The following is a 20,116-nucleotide window of genomic DNA, read 5'->3' as shown; positions in this document are numbered from 1 at the left end:
GGTGTACACTTGAATTGTACCCTGTATTTGTATAGACCAGAGAAGAATTGGATAAGGCGTTAAACTAATCGCCATTAAAACACCAGACTTGGCCTCACGCTTGTTTAAGGACATTGATAAGGCTTTAAATAAGCCGAGTTGAAATATATATAATTTCAAAGGTTTTTTTAAATGCTAATTCCTAACTATAACAATTGCGAAACCTATGTTTTTTTTGTGAATTTCAAATCTTTTTTAAATGCTAACTCCTAACTATAACGATTGTGAAACCTATGTTTTTTTTCAGTGAATATATATATATATATATATATATATATATATATATATATATATATATATATATATATATTCACTGAAATTCACAAAAAAACATAGGTTTCGCAATTGTTATAGTTAGGAATTAGCATTTAAAAAACCTTTGAAATTCACTGAAAAAACCATAACATCACACCAGTTATAGTTAGCTGAACATTTTACTCATACAAAACCATTGAAATTCCCAGGTTATAGTTAGTTGGACTCACTACTAATGTTTCGAAGTACATTCAAATGCAACTTCACGTTGTTTACAAGTGTGAGGTTAGGGTTACACTATAACTGACTAGAAAGTAATGGTCCTCAATATATTATTAATATCAGCTCTCTGTTAACTAGAGAAGTGACCAAAGCTGCCCGCTGGGTTTCTCTTATTGCAGTTTGGATTGCGTCCAATTGGCAGATTAAGAACGATGTTACATTTTGAATTAAATCAGGTCTTGAAAGAAGTCTATTAATTTGCTTGGCAATTAATGTGAAGTCACACTGATTAATATTTCTACCATCTCATTGCAGAGGCACATCTAGTATCACTTTTAAGTTTTTAACTCTAGCCAGTGTTGTTCATGATTCAAATCTCCAGCAAGACAATGGAAACATGATGCTGTTTCTGCAGATTTTAAAAATAATTGTCTAAGTGATCTACAGAAACTGAAGTACAGTCAAATCCTCCCACTCCCATGTCATTACCATTTCACCCCCAACGTTACAATGGATATGCATCAGCTCTACACTGGCATCAACAAACTGATACCTATGAAGACGTCCTTGAAGGTCTCAGAACTCAAAGATAAAAACCTCAAGACAGAAAATACCTGATGCATTAGGACAACAGTAAAAGAATCAGACACCCAAAATGACAGTGCTGCAAAAGGATCTACAAACCACCCAACAAGAAGGCATAAAGACTCCACTACTCCCAGTGAGCACACAGTCAAATGCCCTGCCAAAAACAACATAGAATCCTCACAGAATTCCACATACCATAGTGCACCAATATCAAAACCATAGAGTCCTAATACTTCTGTCATGTAATTGCAGACCACTTTGTCTCAAAAACAAACATTGTGGAGGAAAACAATACAAACACGATGACCAACAAATAACCTACTCATAATATGATCTACAAGATGATTTCCAAAGATATGGCCTTCTTGAAACAGCTCTCCAAATCCCAGCGCAAAGAACTGGTTAAAGCAAGTGGCTCTGTTGGTTTCCCAATAGACATCTGCTCGGTTTATTTCTTCAAGTATATCCCTTCTTTACAATTGCTGCACTCGGCAAAAAGTCATCCTCAACAATTCAATAAATTTAGACACCTCACCTTTAGATCTCAATATCATTTACATTAAACCACTTTTTCAAGAGGAAACTCAATCCAGCACCCCCAGCCAGCTACTGAATGATCTTTATTGGCTTGATCTCGGAAAGACTTATGAATATTCTTCCTCCCCAGCTGAGGCACTGAACCTGTCGAGATCTGATTTTGGTATGACCTGAAGACAACTGTGTATAGAGATGGATTTGCTGCACTGCTACTGATTGACCTGTCAGACGCAGCCAAAACAGTCCATCTCCACACCCGCCTACTCAGTTTAAAGGAACTTGGCATCAGTGTAACCATCCTACCTCTCCCCCTTTAAAATTCACATCAGATTAGGCATTTGTCAAAGATCAATCATGTTACCTCTCCTCTCCAATATGTACCTCAGCCTGCTTCTTGATCACATCAAGTCCTTGTCCTAGCGTATTACAGATACATCGACAACAGGCAGGTCATGCTAAAGCAGGAAAAACTACAATACGTCGGCACATATGCAAAGACCAGTGGTGCACCAAATACAAATAAATAATAAACACATGAGTATTTTACAACTAATGACAATGAATCTCGAACAATCCAGTAGTGTTCTTCTTTTATTGTTGCTTCTTAAAAATGCTCATAAAAACCAGCCAACGCCTTTCTTCCGATAGACAATGGACTTCTTAAGGCTGTACGTTAAATAGATACATATGCCATATAAGCAAACTATACAAATATAAATATATATATATATATATATATATATATATATATATATATATATATATATATATATATATATATATACACCTAATGAACACAGTGACACACAATTTGATAAACAATATTACACCACCATGACAATGAACAAAAGATGATAATTAACATGATGTAACCTTGATTTATATTGGAGAAGAAAAGAAAAAGTAATATGAATCGTAATCATAAGAAAAGATATGAGAGGAGGAGTGATATGGCACGAAGAAAAGACCTGCATAGTGCAAGGAGAGGGAGTGGCAAAGAAGAAATTGAGAAAGATGAATGAAAAGGTGACCAAACGCAGAGGAAAATAACAAGTAGTAATGTCCACACTAATCCATATACAGTTAAAAAACGGAGTGCCAATGGCATTGGTAGAACCAGGCCATCCAAAAAGGATTGGGATGTCCACTTGGTATATTTGACCATAGTGTTAATCATGTGCTCGTAACCGTGATCAGGCAAAGATGTAAAAGAACCACATGCGAAGAGGCAGGTGGAACAGAAGAGCAATGGCACATACCAGAAAATACTGGTGTAAGAAGATTCCAATCCTGTAGTCCAATTAATGAGCATTGTTTCCCACATGCAATGCGATTCTAAATGCATCATCTAAAAAAACAAAACCATATATATGAAATAACCATTCTTGTATATGAACTACGATGAATCACTTGGTCATCAAACTGGTAAAAAAGTAGGCAAACCCTCTGCCCCTTGGTTCAATGCTGAACTGTAAAAATTTAAACTTGGCTGCAGATAGGCAGAACGGCGGTGGAACGGCGGTGGAGGAAGGGGTATCTTGATACAGATAAGGTTGCCTGGAAGGAGAATATCCTCAACTATAAGAAATATATTGTCTCTGCTAAAGCTGAATATTTTGCAGATGTAATCTTAAAGGCACCTAATAGCACCAAGAGTGTGTTTAAAATCATGAATGATATCACCAGCCCCGCCTGCACAAAAAAAAGATCTCCCCAACGCAGGAACTGTGTGATAGTTTGGCTGTCTTTCTTGAAGACCAGATCTGTAAAATTATCAAAAGGTTAGAAGGGGATAGCATTGATGTTGGGGCTTGTGGACCCCCACAGGATGTGAAGGAGGGATGGACCGGGGTGAGCAAAACATTGGGTTAGAGGCCCCTTCTTGATCACTTCGATATACCTTCGGTGGAACATTTTATTAAAGTAGCATTGGGTGTTTCCTCTAGTTCACCCCTGGACCTTCTTCCCCGTAGGGTTTGGAAAAGCACTAGGAGCTGAACTATTCCCTTTGTTAAGACAGCAGTGTAGCTTATCCCTGTGCTGCAGGATTGTTGCATTCTGCTGGAAACAAGCAGTTGTATCCCCCTTATTGAAAAAACCTTCACTTTACCCTGCATCTCTCAAAAATTACAGGCCCATCTCTCTCTTTCCATACCCGGTGAAGATCATTGAGCGACTGGTAAGCAAGGCGCTCTCCCAGTGTCTGGTGGCAAATGATATACTGAAGGACCTGCAATTCGGCTTCGGCCCAGCAGACGGGACGGAGACCGCCCTACTGACTGTGTTGGACAATCTTTGCATGCATGCAGACAGGGGGGCAATCCGCCATACTGATCCTGTTGGACCTGTCTGCCGCATTCGACACAGTCGATCATAAGGGCCTCCTGAAACGGCTGGAAGGAGTGGGGGTTGTGGGTCTGGCGCAGAAGTGGCTTCATTCTTATCTGTCTGACAGATGTCAGGCAGTGACTCTTCCACCCTTCCACTCAAAGTTCACCAAGATACGCTATGGGGTTCTGCAGGGATCTGCGATTAGCCTTATATAATTTAACGCCTAAATGCATCCCTTGGTGGACGTCAATAAATCTTATGATATAGGCTTGGTGAACTATGCTGATGACACCCAGCTCATCCTTTCCCTGGAGGGTGATCAGTCAACCACTCTACATTATTTCCATACCTGTATGCTGGATGTGGTACACTGGGGGAGAAACAATTCTCTGCAATTTAATGCAGATAAAACAGAGATTTTATGTATTGTGGCACATCCTTTCCCAACGGACTTTTGTCACATTCCTGCTGATCCTCCTATGGCACCATCTAAGACTGTTCACAATTTGGGAATCTGTTTTAATGATAAGTTGACCTTGGAAACACACGCCAACTAGGCCGTTGGGAGTTGCTTCTCCCTTATTAGGGCCCTAAAGAAAATTCTGCCCATGCTTCCTATTCAGACACGTGCACTGGTAATAAGGAGTATCATTATGAGCAGACTGGATTACTGCAATGCTTTGCTGCTGGAGTCCCCAAAGTATTAAATTGGGAGACTACAGAGAATCCAGAATGCGGCGGCAAAGCTGGCCTTGATGAGATCTGGCCAGTCCTCTGCCTCCCAGGCCCTTGCGGAACTTCACTTGCTCCCAATCTTGCAGAGGATTCATTATAAATCCCTTTGTGTCGTGTTTACGGCACTGCATAGTCTGGGGCCCTTACCACTGCAGAACAAATTCAGCTGGTATGCTCCTACTCACTGTCTTCGGTCATCCTCGGCTAACTGGGTGAAGGTACCATCGATCAGAAGAGTTAGACTGGGGAGGCGAGCCTTCAGTGTCCTTGCAGCAAGGCTTTGGAACAGCTTACCCAGGATGTTACGGCAGATGTAATATCTACTGCAGTTTAGAAGAAAAATTAAGACCTGGCTCTACCCTAGAGCGTAATGCTAAATTTTCCCTTATCACAGGCCCGTCGTCTCACAGCGCCAGGATACCCGCTGGGTCACAGTGCGCTATATAAGCATTGGTTACATTACATTACAATCACCCCAAAAAGAAGGGCAGCACCTCGCAAGATATATGTTTTCCAGGGATACGAACAAGGTTAAAAATGGAGAGTAAAGTAGATGTTCAAACCTATATGCAATAAATATTGTTAGATATGTATTCTAGAATCAAGGTTTACAGGAATCAATCCATGTATGAGTCCTAGATATCAGTGTTCCGTATCTGTTTTGGTAGGGGGGATTTCCACCCTATACATGGCACCTGTGGGCAAGCGGAACGGCAAAATCCCAATGTAAGTTCAGATAAAAAAATAAGTGTAAAGCATATACATCATATTGATGTGAATTAGTTACATAAAAAATATGTTATGTGCCAGGATGGTGCCATGTGGACACACCCAAGACACCCCCCTCGACCAAGCTGAAAATCTGTTTTATGCTCAGTTGTCACATAAAATATATTATAAGCACTAAGGGTTGGCACTGCCAACCTACATACTTCAATAGGAACTTAGGATGAATGACCCAATGATACACAATGAGCACAAATCCCTATTCATATAAAGGAAAAAATTTCCCCGGAGTCTGGGCATGCGTGAATAACATCGACATCACCCAAGGAAAGTATGCAGTCCCACATAGTTGCATTTAGCCACTCACTTGAAAAAGGTACCTCAGACAATAAGGATTCCCACCGATAACCGCTGACTAACGATGTAGGGATTCCCCATGAGATACAATGCCCATTTACTTCAATGGGTGTCACAGAGATGCAAACCCAGAGAAATCCCTCTGAGTCTGGTGTCCGGTTAAAGAAAGCTAGCCGAGTCTTCCTGCTCAAAGTCTTTTAAAGGCGGCACCGCCTGGGCAAAACTAACATGCCGTAGTCACGTGTTTGTTTGAAATGGGTGATGTAGGCACAACAAGTCAGTCCGCCATATTGAAATGGGGTAAAACTAGTAAAGAGCTAAGGTCCTGGATGTAGAATCTGTTCAGAGTTGTAAATCATTACACTACCCATATAGGCAATTAAGTAAAAGTTACAATAGAAAATGCCATAATATGTGTACTGGGTCCCATAGTTGGTGTGAAGTAGATGGTGTATAAAATGCTAGTGAGGCGGCCACATGTTCGTTTAAAGTTTGGTGATGCATATGATGCAAACAGAGTCACTATGGCAAAATAATAAGATCATGAGAGTGCAGTCTGTTTGGGATCCTCCACAATGTACCGAATCATGATTGAAATTTTATACAGATTACATCCAAGTGAAACCGTTATACATTTACAGCGGGCAGAGTAATGCCTATAATACACAAAGTCATATCATCACATGTATTCATACGGAACCAAATGTATGTTTAAAGAAACCAATTTGTATAGAACAATTTCACAGTTGTGGCACAGTGCAAAAATGCCAATTGGTTATCAATAGATTATGATGCACTGCAAGCATGGCTACCATCATGGAACGGTGGAAATTAACCATGTCACTCATTGTTTTGTAAATAAGGATGGTTTCCTTACTGAACTAGAGTAAAACATGCACTGTCTCGGGACCATGCAATATACAAGTCCACAAGAGAATAATGAAAATATCATATCTAACATCACTACAAGTTGCCATGAGGGCTTAGAGAGTTCCTAGTACTTAGCCAGTGGTGCAATATTTCCAAAACGTGGAAATCAATTGGCTGATCAGACTAACATGCCAGTTGGTGTAAGTCACAGAGAAGGGGGATTTCAAAGAAAGGGAGAGACGAGTTATCTTCCAACCCAAGAAATCTATATTTCATAAGTCAATGCAATATCATTGAGGAGATCAGATTGCCTAATCGATCAGTATCCATAATACAAGACATAAGAAAGATTATATATAATCAGACCATGAGATTTCCGGAGGTGCGAGAATGCCCTGTGGTGTCACATGAACATGCTGATAGATCCCAAACAGTTCAGACATGTGGATCTAGATTTACAACATCCATCACAAGAATTAATACCACAGAGCCCCACAAAAGTCAGGAAATTTGAGATAGTACAATGAAAGGGAAAGAGAGCCTAAACAAAATATGGAGACACATTGATACGAAACAAAAATGTGTACTTCGGTATCCTATACAGTTTTTCCGAACACATTTCCGCATATTCACATAGACAGATAATCACAAACGTAGGAGCCCATCCCCCGTCCGGCTCTTGTGATTTAATTACAAATAATCCAATTTCATGATGATCCAATCTCTTTTGGCCATTTGATAAATTGAATAGATGTAACAACATCCGCATTCCTACAGCATATGTCAAGTGAAGTAAACTATTATGTGGGAGTACTGGGAATCTGCAAATCAGTCCAATGATGCTATAAGAAATAATGTAATTCTTCATCAGTGTTATGTCCGCTTTCAATACATCATAGACAGCATATCCAAACTGCAATAAGTAGGCACTTAAGATTTAAACTCTTGCCTCCAAGCTGTTGACCAGTAAGCTGAATTTGACACATCACCAATCAAGATCCTAACCCATGGAGAATGGAATATCTACTAGCTTACAACAGTCTGGTGATAGATAATCTGCCCACTACCCCTAATATGTACAATATCTGAAATTGAGCTTAGGCTCCTTCTTATTAATTATCCCCCCAAGTAAACCAAGTCACAAGGAGCCCTTTCCACACTGCAAAATTCTTTGATATACTGTCCATATTTTAGTTTTCCCACAGAAGCTAGAGGTATCCATCACTCTTATCATGTCCTGCCTATAAAACATAAAAATAATTAACATCGATTTTCTCAAAGAGTCTAAAGTGCTGTAGGAAGAAAGCTCTTACATTTATGTGACCTATCTGACATATAAAGCCAACCCTTCAATTGCTTCACCAGCTACCTGTGGATATAAGCTCCTCCTTCATCACACTCTATATTATCAGCATGGCCATCTACAGTACAGTTTCAAATTTCATTCAAGTAACACTTCATAAATATGCACCGAAGAAAATAAAAAGCTTTTGTTCTTGACTGGCAGTGCTGCCAACCAAGCCTTCCAGAAGAAGGCTTTCATCTTTGACACCTCAGCCACATATGGGATTTTTTTCCCTTCAAAGAACAGAAACATCTTGCAATTAAAGAACACCTAGAATTTCTACCTCAGATAAGCATTCACTACTCAAGAGCCAGCAAACAAAATCTCCATCATAAAACTAGTGGGCACCGTCAACTGCACAGCTGTCATTGACTTTTCTTTGATCCACTTGAAGCAGGTGTAGCTACCCAATTACAGTGACATGTGAAGACCAAGATACTCCTCATCAAGCATGATACCCAAACTCTTTTTGCCTATGCTATACTTGAACACCATAACCTTCTAAAAAGAAAGAAAAACTGTAAATCTTAAGCATTTGGTTGTTTATTCCTTTTCATTCCACTACACACTGCAACACAGCAACATAGAATCACTACTCTGGTCACCATGCACACCACCAAAACATCGCCCACTTTGGCCACACTACAAACCCACACTCTTCCAAACAAGCACAACCTATGAAGTAACTTGCTACCCATGCACCATAGTGCTTTTGTACCTAATGAATATAATGAAGTATTGAATAAATGCACCTGAAAACGATACAGAACAGTATAACAGTTAATGCTAGGATAGTGTTTGGTGAGTAACTGTTCCTATTAAATGTTACATTTCAATGTTTAATATATTATTTTACATTAAAGAAAATGGGAAAATCGTTGCTACCGTGTCATTGACATTAGAAGGGTAAGACAAAAATAGTTAGCATACAATGATTCCTTTTCTAGAAAACCATTATTTCACATTTGCACTGTAACAATAAACCTTTAAAGTTCCACTAAAAAAATGTATATTTAAGTAAATGATGAAATGTACAGTGGATTTAAAAAAATTTAAAATGTTATCATACTACTTTCTTACTGTTTTATGTACAATTTAGAATCCTGTTGACGTTGTTGAAGTCAAAGAACCACTGCAAATCACGGAAGAAAATGTTCCTGAGGTTTGTATTGATGTGGTGTGTTTTAAGAAAATTTTATAGGATTATTTTTTTTCATTTGGATCATTGTAGTAAAGTCCATATTCTGAAAGATTCATCTGCCTGTGGATTCCTCACCTCTTGAATATACCCCATGTGCAGCATTACACAGTAACATGTTGTCGTTTCCTACCATGGCTACGGAGGAGGGAGCGTCATACGATGTGTTGTTATGTAGGGCAGCTGTGGCCCTCAACCTCCAGCTTCCAACGGTGGCGGTCAGGACTAGCCTCCTGACTGATGTGCTTCAACCGGCAGCGTGCTCCTAGGAGGCCCTGATGCCATTTAATGAGGCCCTCACTAACGTCCTTTTGTGCACGTGGTCCAGGCCCAACATGGGGGCTCCCGTGGACAGGATGATCGCCAGATGCCACCTCCTGGCAACACCCCACCCCGGAGAGCTTGGTGGTCCAAGCCTCAACTTCCAAAAGTGCATTCCCTACTGCTCCACCGGAAAGGGAATCCAAGAAGCTAGACCACCTTGGCAAGAAAAGTTTCTCTTCCACCAGCTTAGGACTGCGGTCCGTAAACACCGCATGTCTCTTGGGCCGTTATTCGCACTCTTTGTGGGATACGGTAGTGCAAGTGCTGCCTCATTGTTCGGAGGACAAGATACACAAATGGTTCTGTCGGGTGCGTATTATCTCTTAAAATGTTTCTGATTATTCAGACAATTATTCATTTCCAAACCAATCTTATCAAAGCATAAATTACTAGAAATGCAAACCCAAACCGACTAGGGTATGACGAGATTTTTATAAAAATAGCTTCATTCATAAATACCCTTTTTCCAATATATACATTGCTGTCAACAATACATGGTGGCGCATCATATGTGAAAGAATTGTGACATTCGGTGCTCAGTGATATTCGTGAAAGTGTACTATATACAGTGATAGGGGAAGAAGGGGGAATCGGACAGTAGTACAAAGTTCTTCAGAAAGTTCTGCGGACCACGAGTGCTAGTCTCAGCTCAAAATCCAAAAAGCTGGTCCAGATAGTTCTAAAGTCAACGTTTCAACCCTGGGAAAGCACTCTTAAAGTGTCATTGCCGGTCTTCATCAGGACTAGGTAAGGTGTGGCAGGAGGGGTTTCAGACAGCCTGTTGAATAAAATGAGCTGGGGTCAGGTTTGGATTTTCAGGACGATTAGCCAGAAAGTTAGTGTAATACTTATGGTGGTAAAGACTCACCTCAAGGGGTGGGGCCAGGTGAGTTTCCCTGGGGTTGTCTCAAGCAAGGCCACTTGTAATTCTGTGGCAGGCTAAGGGTAATCGCTCCCTTAGTACGGTGATTCTACAGGAAGAAATGGGTGTAGGAATAAGGATCAGATTCTCCATTCGTGCAAATATCTCTAAGAGATAACACAAGTTGAGAGCACTCACCTCCAATGTCAATGTTGCTTTAATAATGCAATCCACTTGTGTGTTTTATCATCAAGGTGGAAGAAGAAAGATAATCCGTGGCCCAGAAGTAAACTGTTGAGAGGAAGAGCTATAATTAATAAACTGTTTCCCAATTAGTTAAGTTGCAAGAGCATACAATAGAGCGTGGAATTATGCTGCTACACTGTGCTCACCTCGAAGATCCACGTTTTCTGTTACAAGGTCACTGGGGTGTTGTAATTACTTGCTGCCCCATCCGCGATCACTTGTATTTACAAGCATGAACCTGTATATACTGGTTAGACCAGCGCGAGGACGCTCCGCTTGTCACCAGGCGTTGATCAGTTGCCTAGCAACCAACCCGGCGTGCTAGTCTCATGTCTCCTGACGTGCCCGGCGGACCACGGTTCTGGCCGGCAGTCAGCCATGAAAGTCTGTGGGGGAAATGTAGTTTATAATTCTAAACATCTTTCTTTATATCATGTAGAACAATTTAACATGGCGGCATGCATCCCTTTCCAAGCGCTAGCGTATAGCCCAAAGAGTCATTTTTGCTAACCGGCTAGCTTGGCACCGCACGTTGATCAGTTGCCTAGCAACCAACCCGGCGTGAAAGTAACACGTCTCCTGACATGCCCGGCAAACCGCGATTCTAGCCGCATTCAGCCTTGAAAGTTGTTAAAATGTGGATTCAAATTCTAAACATCTATCATTGTGGCATGAAAATCAAATTGATCATGGAGGCGCTTTCCATGTGCTAGCGTTTAGCACAATATGTCAATCGTGATATCACGCTCATAAGGGCAGGAAACCCCGCTCTGAGTTGGTTGGTTCAGAATGAAGTGATGTAGGAAGTGCATGCAGTGACAAATTAAGGACACATCTTGCGCAGTGTAACATGTATGAAATAATTTCAAACGATCACAAATAATCAAGCACCCACCTATTACCAGCTGTGGTACAGGGGTTACATTGATTGTGTAAATCATTATATTTTACAGCAGTACAAGGTAGTGTCACCCAGCTATAGGCAGGATATTTAAAACATTCTATGTCCATTTATCATAAAGATGAACCAATAAATTCATTCAGCACAATTTCCTCCATTTCATTCAACCCATTCTGGACTGAGTTGAGGGAATATATCCATCTATACTCTTTGTAGTTGAGTGATGTGGTGATGGACCCCCCCTGGCATATGGGCAAATCTTTTCTAGAACCCACCATTTGATGTCGTCCGGTGTGTGGGTGTGTGTGGTGAAGTGTTCAACCAACGGTGCCCCCAGTGTTTTGCATCTTACTCTGCTCATGTGTTGCAGGATCCTGATTTTGACTTTGTGTGTTTTGACCCACATATATTTGTGCACAAAGGCAAAGTATTGCGTAAATCATATGTGAACTATTGCAATTGGTGAAATGTGACAATTGTAGGTTCTGTTATTGTGTGTGAAGTCCGTACCCTTTTGGCATGAATCACAGGCTTTGCACTGTCCACATTTATGATGCCCGGTCCCTGGTGGGAGGCCAAGGTAACTTCTCAGGTCTGGCTGTTTGGGTGGTCCCAGAAATGCTTTCACTACTGTGTCCTTAATGTTCTTTCCCCTCTTAAAAGCGAACAACGGTTGTTGTGTAGTTTGTAGCTCTCCGGCTACGAGGTTCCAATATTTCTGTATTATCTTTTTTATGTTGGTACTCCATGCATTGAAAGTTGTTACACAAACAATGTTATTAGTCTCTTTGGATTTTTCTTTGACTTCAAGCAACTGGTCCCGGGGACAGTACCAAGCTCGTTTTTTGGCCCGCTTCAGTGTTCGGAGGAGGCCTGGGCAGTGCTCTCTCAGGTTGTCGCCACCGGGTGAGATGCAGCAAAGTTTACAATACGTTGTGGGCTGGACACCGCCGACACGCTGGACAGGACCATTTCAACATCAGTAGCACTTTGCCTCTATGCCTGGATGAGGTCCACTGGCTTTACGGGAGATGTCCCGAACACCTTGATGGACATGCCCTTTAATGCCCGTCGCCTTTTTGGTGACAAAGCAGACAAAGTCCTAGAGCGCTTCAAGGACTCATGGGCTATGGCCAAGTCCTTGGGCCTCCCCACCAGTCTGGCGCAGTCTGCTTTTTGCCCCTTTCGTGGCTACGGAAGGGGTGCCCTGCCACGTCCCACCCAGGGCCACAGGCCGCAGCAAGTTACTCAGCCTTCGCGTGGCCGGGGACGTGAAAACAACCAGCGAGGTTCCGGGGCCAGCAGGCGGGCCAGTCCACCTCCCCCCCCCCACCCCTGCATCAGCCTCCAAACCCTCCTAGTCCGACCTTTCAGTCCCATCAAACGCCAGAAGGTGGCAGAATTCGCCATCACCTCCCCCACTGGCGCACCATCACTTCGGACAGGTGGGTTAGGCAAAGAGTCCGAAAGGGCTACTCCTTCCCCTTCAAGACTACCTCTCCAGCCATGCCACCGCGATACCACCACATGTCGGAGGATCATCTGGCCCTTCTCAACCAGGAAGTTACGGCTCTCTTGGCCAAGGCAGCCATCAAGCGCGTTCCTGTCCCAGAAGTGGGTTGTGGTTGTTATTCCCACTACTTTGTGGTTTCCAAGAAGGACAAGGGCCTGCGTCCTATCTTGTATCTCAGGGACGTCAATCGCTTCCTCCGGAAGATGAAGTTCAAAATGTTGACGTTTGCTCAGGTCTAGGATTCCGATCTTTCAGACTCTATCCCGGGTTTCTTTCAGATTGACCCTTAGGCTGCTGTGCCTCATGGCCTCCTACATTCTGCTGGTCGATCATGCCAGATGGCATATGCAGGCTCTGCAGTGGGACCTGAAGTTCCAGTGGGCGCAGCATCAAGGGAATCTGTCCGACTGCGTTCAGATCTCGAAGGGCACTGCTCAACAACTGCAGTGGTGGCTCACGAACCAGGATTGGGTCAACGGCAGATTGCTTTCCCTTCCCTAACAGAACACACAGTGGTAACGGACGCATCCCTTCTGGGATGGGGCGGCCAGATGGGAGAGGCAGAGATCAGAAGCGGCGGAGTCCGGGCTCCATATCAACCTTCTGGAGTAGCTCCTGTCGATCTGTCTTGCACTCAAGGCATTCCTTCCCTCTGTCCGGGGAAGAGTAGTGCAGATGTTCACGGACAACACCACCGACATGTGGTACTGCAACAAACAGGGCGGGTGGGGTCATGGACCCTATGTCAAGAAGCCCTCCGCCTCTGGACATGGCTGGAACATTAGGGCATATCCCTGGTGGTCCAACATCTGGTAGGTTCACTGAACGCTAGGGCTGACGAACTCAGCCGCAGGTGCATGATAGATCATGAATGGCATCTTCACTCTGAGGTGGTGCAAGGTCTCTTTCGACAGTGGGGAGAGCCTTGGTCAGATCTAGTCGCCACCGAACAGAACGCGCAATGTCAGCAATTCTGCGCGTTGGAATTTCAAGGCGGCACTCGCTAGGAGACACTTTTCTTCGTGAGTGGAGTTGCGGTCTGTTGTACGCCTTTCTTCCAATATCACTTCTGCCCAGAGTGCTGAAGAAGACCCGGCGCAACCGGGCCCAAGTCATTCTTATGGCTCCGGATTGGGCACCAAGAGTCTGGTATCCTGAGCTGCTCAACATGGCCATCGATCCCCCGACCCGTCTGCCTCTTCGGGAGGATCTTCTGTTGCAGCAACAGGGGTCGGTCCTCCACCCGAACCTGTCCAGCCTCCACCTCCTTGCATGGAGATTGAGCGGCGGCAGTTGACGTCTTTCGACCTGCCTCTTGAAGTCTGCGATGTAATTCTGGGAGCCAGGCGTCCCTCCACTAAGACGGTATACGAGTGCGGGTGGAACAAATTGTTGGCTTAGTGCACAGCAAAGGCTGTGGATCCCCTCTCTGCCCCTCTTTCTGAGGTTCTCTTGTTCCTTCTTTATTTGGCCCAGCAGGGCTCTGCACTGGGCAATATCAAGAGCTATCTCTTGGCCATCTCTGCCTTCCTTCAGCTTTCAGATCAGCCTTCCTTTTTCAAGTCCCCGGTTGTAAATCGTTTCTTGAAAGGCATAACTCATCTCTTTCCTCCTATTCACTTCGTTATGCCTTAGTGGGACTTGAACCTGGTTTTAACTTATTTAATGTGCGCTCCCTTTGAGCCGCTTCACAGCTGTCCTTTGAGGCTTTTAACTCTCAAAACTGCATTCCTGCTGGCCGTCACCTCTGTCAGACGAGTGAGTGAGCTCCAGGAGCTTTCTTCTAAGCCTCCGTTTCTATCTGTGCATCCGGTCAAAGTTGTTCTCATAACTTGTCCATCCTTCTTGACCAAGATTGTCACTGCCTTTCACATCGGGCAGACCATCCCTTTGGCCACCTTCTTTCCACCTCTGAATCCTTGGAAAGAGGAATAGAGGCTCCACCATCTGGACCCAAAACGGGTGCTTTCCTTTTATCTGGATCGCACCAAAGAGTTCCAGGTGGATGACCAGCTCTTTGTTGGGTACGTGGGCATCAAGAAAGGTTGGGCCGTACACAAGCGGACTATCTCTCGATGTGTCATCTTGTGTATCAAAACATGCTATTCTCTTGCAAAGAAGGAGCTTCCAGTTGGGCTGCACACCCATTCCACCAGGGCGACGGCAGCCACTACTGCTCTGGGAGGATGCGTTCCTCTGAATGACATCTGTCAGGCAGCTACGTGGGCATCGCTGCACACGTTCACCAAGCACTACTGCCTGGACAGTCAAGTCCGGAGAGGCGGCTTCTTTGGCTGTTCTGTTCTCCAGGACTTCTTGGTGTGATCTTGGTTCGCAGACCCACATCCTGGGTTGGTATTGCTGGGGTATCTATTCTAAGGTAAGGAATCTATAACTAACGTGTTTCTTTCAGATGAACAAGTAACTTACCTTCGGTAACGATATATCTGTAAGAAACATTCGTTAGTTATAGATTCCTTACCGCCCCACCCATCCTCCCCATTCTGCGAACGGATTTCTAGGGTTAAGGTTATTCTTTCAGAGGTTTAGTTTTGTGCACCAGTGGTCAGTGTCTTGCATGGGTCTGCATTTCTGGCGCGGAAAGTTGTGTACAGAAGTGACATCAGCGCGCGAGGGCGGCGTCTAAGTAGCTGCCGCGACGTCATCCCGGCAACATGAGCCAACGATAAACGCGGAGCCGACTGACGCCACCTTCCGAACGTGCAAAGGTACTGCTGACGAAAAACTTTCTGGATCTATTCTGATGCCTGGGGGTAATTCTGAGGTAAGGAATCTATAACTATCTAACTAATGTTTCTAACAGCTATATCGTTACCGAAGGTAAGTAACTTGTTCATTAATTAAGAAACACTGAAACTCCTTTTGTTAAAGGGGGTCTGGGTCACTCAGACTTAATTGTATACTCTGCTGCTGTACTGCTGCAACATGCAATATATTGTTTAAATGATGGTGAAAAATGGGAAAATAGACTCTGGGCCGGAACCCACCCCCCAAATTCTGTGGCCGAGGCCTTCATATTTGTGTACAATGTACAAAAAGACTATCCATAGTTCAACAGATATATGGGAGGAATCTGGGGAAAAGTATTCAAATTGATCCGTACGATGCCATTATCTGCTCATGAGATTCTTTTGTGGTATATCTTGCTTCTCAAAGACATAATTAAAGATATCATATAAAGGAGGGAGGTGATGTCAATCTGTGGGAGACCTATTCCAGAACAGCAGATTCCTGACCTTTGATCACTCGCAGGAGACCTTTGGAGACCTATGGGATGAGCCCTGGTCAGTGTATTCAGTATGCAAGCCCGGGGAGTAACTGGAGAGAAATCTGGACCACATTCCCAGAGGCGGACCCAGAATTTATTATAATTTTGGCTATACTGAATCTCATGGATGGTAGAAGAGTAACCTCTAATCTGACTCGGCATTACACTGGATGGGGAATGGGATAACAAATGTGTACTGGAAAAGTGGGCCCATATGTACCCAGACACCCTGATGGACTCTGAAGGAAAGCTTGTTAGGAAAACAAATATATATCTCCCAATGTACTGTTTAAACGGATCCACTTACACTACGTACACATAACATGCATCACTTGACAAAGTGTGTACTAATTTATTCGGGTAGGACGTTTGCTTGTGGTAGATGTGGTTCAATCAGGGCTGACTTCCTCCACCTTATATGGGACTATCTGCACCTTTTCTGGGACAGAATGGTAGAAAGTTGGGTACAGCAACCAGTTCTCTTCCCTTAAAATGTCCGCTAGGAATATTCCCCATACAATAAAATCTAAAATGAAAATGAGAGTGGTATAGTTGGGCGCACTCTTTGCTAAAAGACTAAAAAGAATACACTGGCTCAGTCCTATCACCCCAAAATTTGAACTATGGATTACTACAGATGAACAACACTTGAAGGCCTCAAGAAACTATGAGAAATTAATGGAGTACCTAGCTGACTGGGCCACTATTCTGGCAAAATTGTTTGACCCACTTAAATGATGAGTATACCAGGCCTTACTGAACTAAAATAGTACTAGGCTACTAAAACAAAACGTAAAACTATGTGCTAGAACTAAACTACTAAAGTAATACATTGTGATGCTGTATAAAAGATAATGCAAAGTAGATTGAAATGTGCTGAAAACGTCCTATATTTACACCCTCATTTACATCACTATTGTGAACTCTTAGGATGACAGAAAACGGTTCTATAATGAGGAACAATTTTTTGAAGGCATAGTTTTAAGACTTTTTATTCTCGCACATCACTCACTAGTACTACCATATGTGCAAATGATGTGACCGATATCATGTCCATAAGCACATTATATTCTAAAGCACTTGTTTTATTTATTTACGATTTTATCATCAGAAACAAAGTCATAATCATACATATAAAGGTACTAAGGCATTACAAAACAGTAATTTAGATTGATAGCTTCTCATTTATATGGAAACCTAAAGATAGTGTAGATTGACAACAGGAAATGCAGTGTTAAATACAGGAGAAAAGAAAGTTTCGTAATCATACTTATTCATCACATTATGACCTATGCTATCATCTTATATGGTGTGGAAAAGGAGGTATGTTGATTCATGGGATCTCCTAAGCTGCCACCCTCGGGATTGAACTCTAAAACATGGCTTTACCTGAACAATCTGTATATTCATAAGTGGGAATATGTAACAATCAATCAATTACTCAGGGATTTGTTGAGCGCGCTATGCACCCATGAGGGTCTCAAGGTGCTGAGGGGGAGGGGGGGTTGCATCTCCATTTGGCTGAAGAGCCAGGTCTTGAAAGCCTTGCTGAAGGTGTTCAGATAGGGGGCGAGTCTGATATCTTCCGGGAGCTCGTTCCAGGTTTTGGCCGCAATGTGAAAGAAGGATCTTCCACCTGCTCTGGCTCTGTGGATACGTGGGGTTTCGGCCAGTGCAAGGTTAGAAGATCGGAGGTTTCTTTTGCGTACGTGGAAGTTGATTCTGTCGTTGAGGTGTTCGTGTCCGGTGTTGTGCAGGCATTTGTAGGCATGGGTGAGGATTTTGAAGGTGACTTTTCTCCACAGGGAGCCAGTGGAGTGTTCGGAGGTGTTGGCTGATGTGTTCATGCTGGGGGATGCCGAGGACGAGTCGGGCCACGGTGTTCTGTATCACCTGGAGTTTTTTGAGTAGGGACCTGTTCATGCCGGCTTATAGACTGTTTCCATAGTTGAGTATGCTAGTGATGAGCGGGTGGGTGACTATCTTCCTTGACTCCGAGGGGATCCATTTGAAAGTCTTGTAGAGGGTGTTGAAGCAGCTGAAGGCGACGGCGTTGACCTGTCGGTTCATGGTGAGGGAAGAGTCGAGTACGATGCCAAGGTTTTTGGCGTGGTCCGAGGGGGTTGGTGGGCTTCAGAGGGCTGTCGGCCTCCAGGTGTTGTCCCATGCTGAAGGGGTGGTACCGAGTATGAGGACTTCTGTCTTTTCTGCGTTGAGCTTGAGGCACATGTTGTTCATCCATACGGCGACCTCCTGCATTTCTTACTGGAAGTTGACTCATTTAATTTGTGGCGGGGTCTTTGGTGAGGGAGAGTATGAGCTGGGTGTCATCAGGGTAGGAGACAATGTTGAGGCCGTGTTGTCGGACGATGATGGCGAGGGGGCCATGTAGATGTTGAAGAGGGTCGGGCTCAGCGATGATTCCTGTGGGACTCCGCAGGTGAGAGGAAGGGGTAGTCTAATTCTTTGGCTTCTTCCGGTGAGGAAAGATCGGATCCAGTCTAGGGCTGTTCCTTGTATGTCGGTGTTGTGTAGTCTGGTGACGAGTGTGCAGTGGGAGACTGTGTCAAAGGCTGCTGATAGGACGAGAAGAATGAGGGCTGCGGAGTGGCCTTGGTCCAGGAGGGTGCAGATGTCATCTGTGGAGGCAAGTAGGGCGGTCTCTGTGCTGTGGTTGCTTCGGAAGCCGGATTTGGATGGGTTGAGGATGGCATTGTCTTTGATGAATCGATGTCAGTTACTTGTTGACTGTTTTCTCTGCCACTTTGACTGTGTATGGGAGGAGCAGGATTGGCCGGTAGTTTTTGAGGTCGGTGGGGTCAGCGGTCGGCTTCATGAGCAGGGGCCTGACTTCTGCACCTTTCCAGTCATCTGGGAAGGTGCCTGTTTCCAGGGTGGTGTTGATGGTGCATTGTAGTTCGGGTGCGATGGTGGTGGCGGGTCTGTGGGGGACAGGGGTCGGTGGGGGCACCCGAGTGGATGCCTTTCATGGTTGCGGTGGTGTCTTCGACTGTGATCGGCGTCCAGGTGGAGATGATGGGCTGGCTGGTGCGTGTTGGGGGCGTGCCGGCTGTGGCATCCGGTGGAGGGTCGATGAAGTTATCGAAGAGGTTTTTGATCTTGAGGTGGAAGTATGGTATAGGTGTAGTCTATCAATAGGAGGATAAGGGAGAGGAGGAAAATGTGGGAAAAATAGAAAGAAAGAAAGAAAGAAAAGAGAAAAGAAAGGGAAAGGGAAAGAAGAGAAAAATAACATTAAGCATAAAAATACTACTGTTTTCCAATCTTAACGCACTTGAATGTGGGTAGCAGGATATAATCACTTTTTGTGACAGAGTACCTGTCCTCCAAAATCTAAATCAGATCCAATGCATAGACACAATACGATTTGCATTTCTTTGATTTTTGCCCAAACCCATCCTTCAAACTACATGAGTGACTTGGACAGTAGTCATTCGTGGATATTTTCTGTTGATTCGAATTTTGTGGACTGCATGAACAGTTGGCACTCCATTCTCTCTCTCTCACCTCCAGGTCACACTACATATGGTCTTTACTACCTTCAAGTTGATATTATACTTTGTTCCATTTTTTTGGGATAGTTTATGATTAGTTTACCTGTACCATGAAACACCGCCCATGACTTAACAGGTTCAGCACACACGGGCATTCTAATAAAGCCAACCATCTAAACTACCTTTAATCCCACTATCTAGAGAAACAACCTTAAACTTAGCCTCAACCCAGTGCATATTGCATGTGAAGTTTGAAACTATAC

At 43.7% G+C, this 20,116-nt stretch overlaps 1 protein-coding gene across 4 annotated transcripts in view; it reads left to right on the top strand.

Moving 5' to 3' along the window:
* RPGRIP1L (RPGRIP1 like) overlaps nt 1-20,116 on the top strand; it is a 1,159,147-nt gene that overhangs the window by 799,150 nt on the left and 339,881 nt on the right. For all 4 annotated transcript variants that reach the window (XM_086945185.1, XM_086945184.1, XM_086945187.1 and 1 more), the window contains exon 20: nt 9,105-9,167. In XM_086945185.1, the coding sequence (XP_086801311.1) occupies nt 9,105-9,167 (63 nt within the window). The remainder of the gene's footprint in view (nt 1-9,104; nt 9,168-20,116) is intronic.

Source organism: Lissotriton vulgaris, chromosome 12 (assembly GCF_964263255.1).
Source record: "Lissotriton vulgaris chromosome 12, aLisVul1.2, whole genome shotgun sequence".
In the NCBI taxonomy this organism is placed as follows: Eukaryota; Metazoa; Chordata; class Amphibia; order Caudata; family Salamandridae; genus Lissotriton; species Lissotriton vulgaris.
Note: the sequence above shows the minus strand (reverse complement) of the source record. Positions and strands in the feature narration are given on the sequence as shown.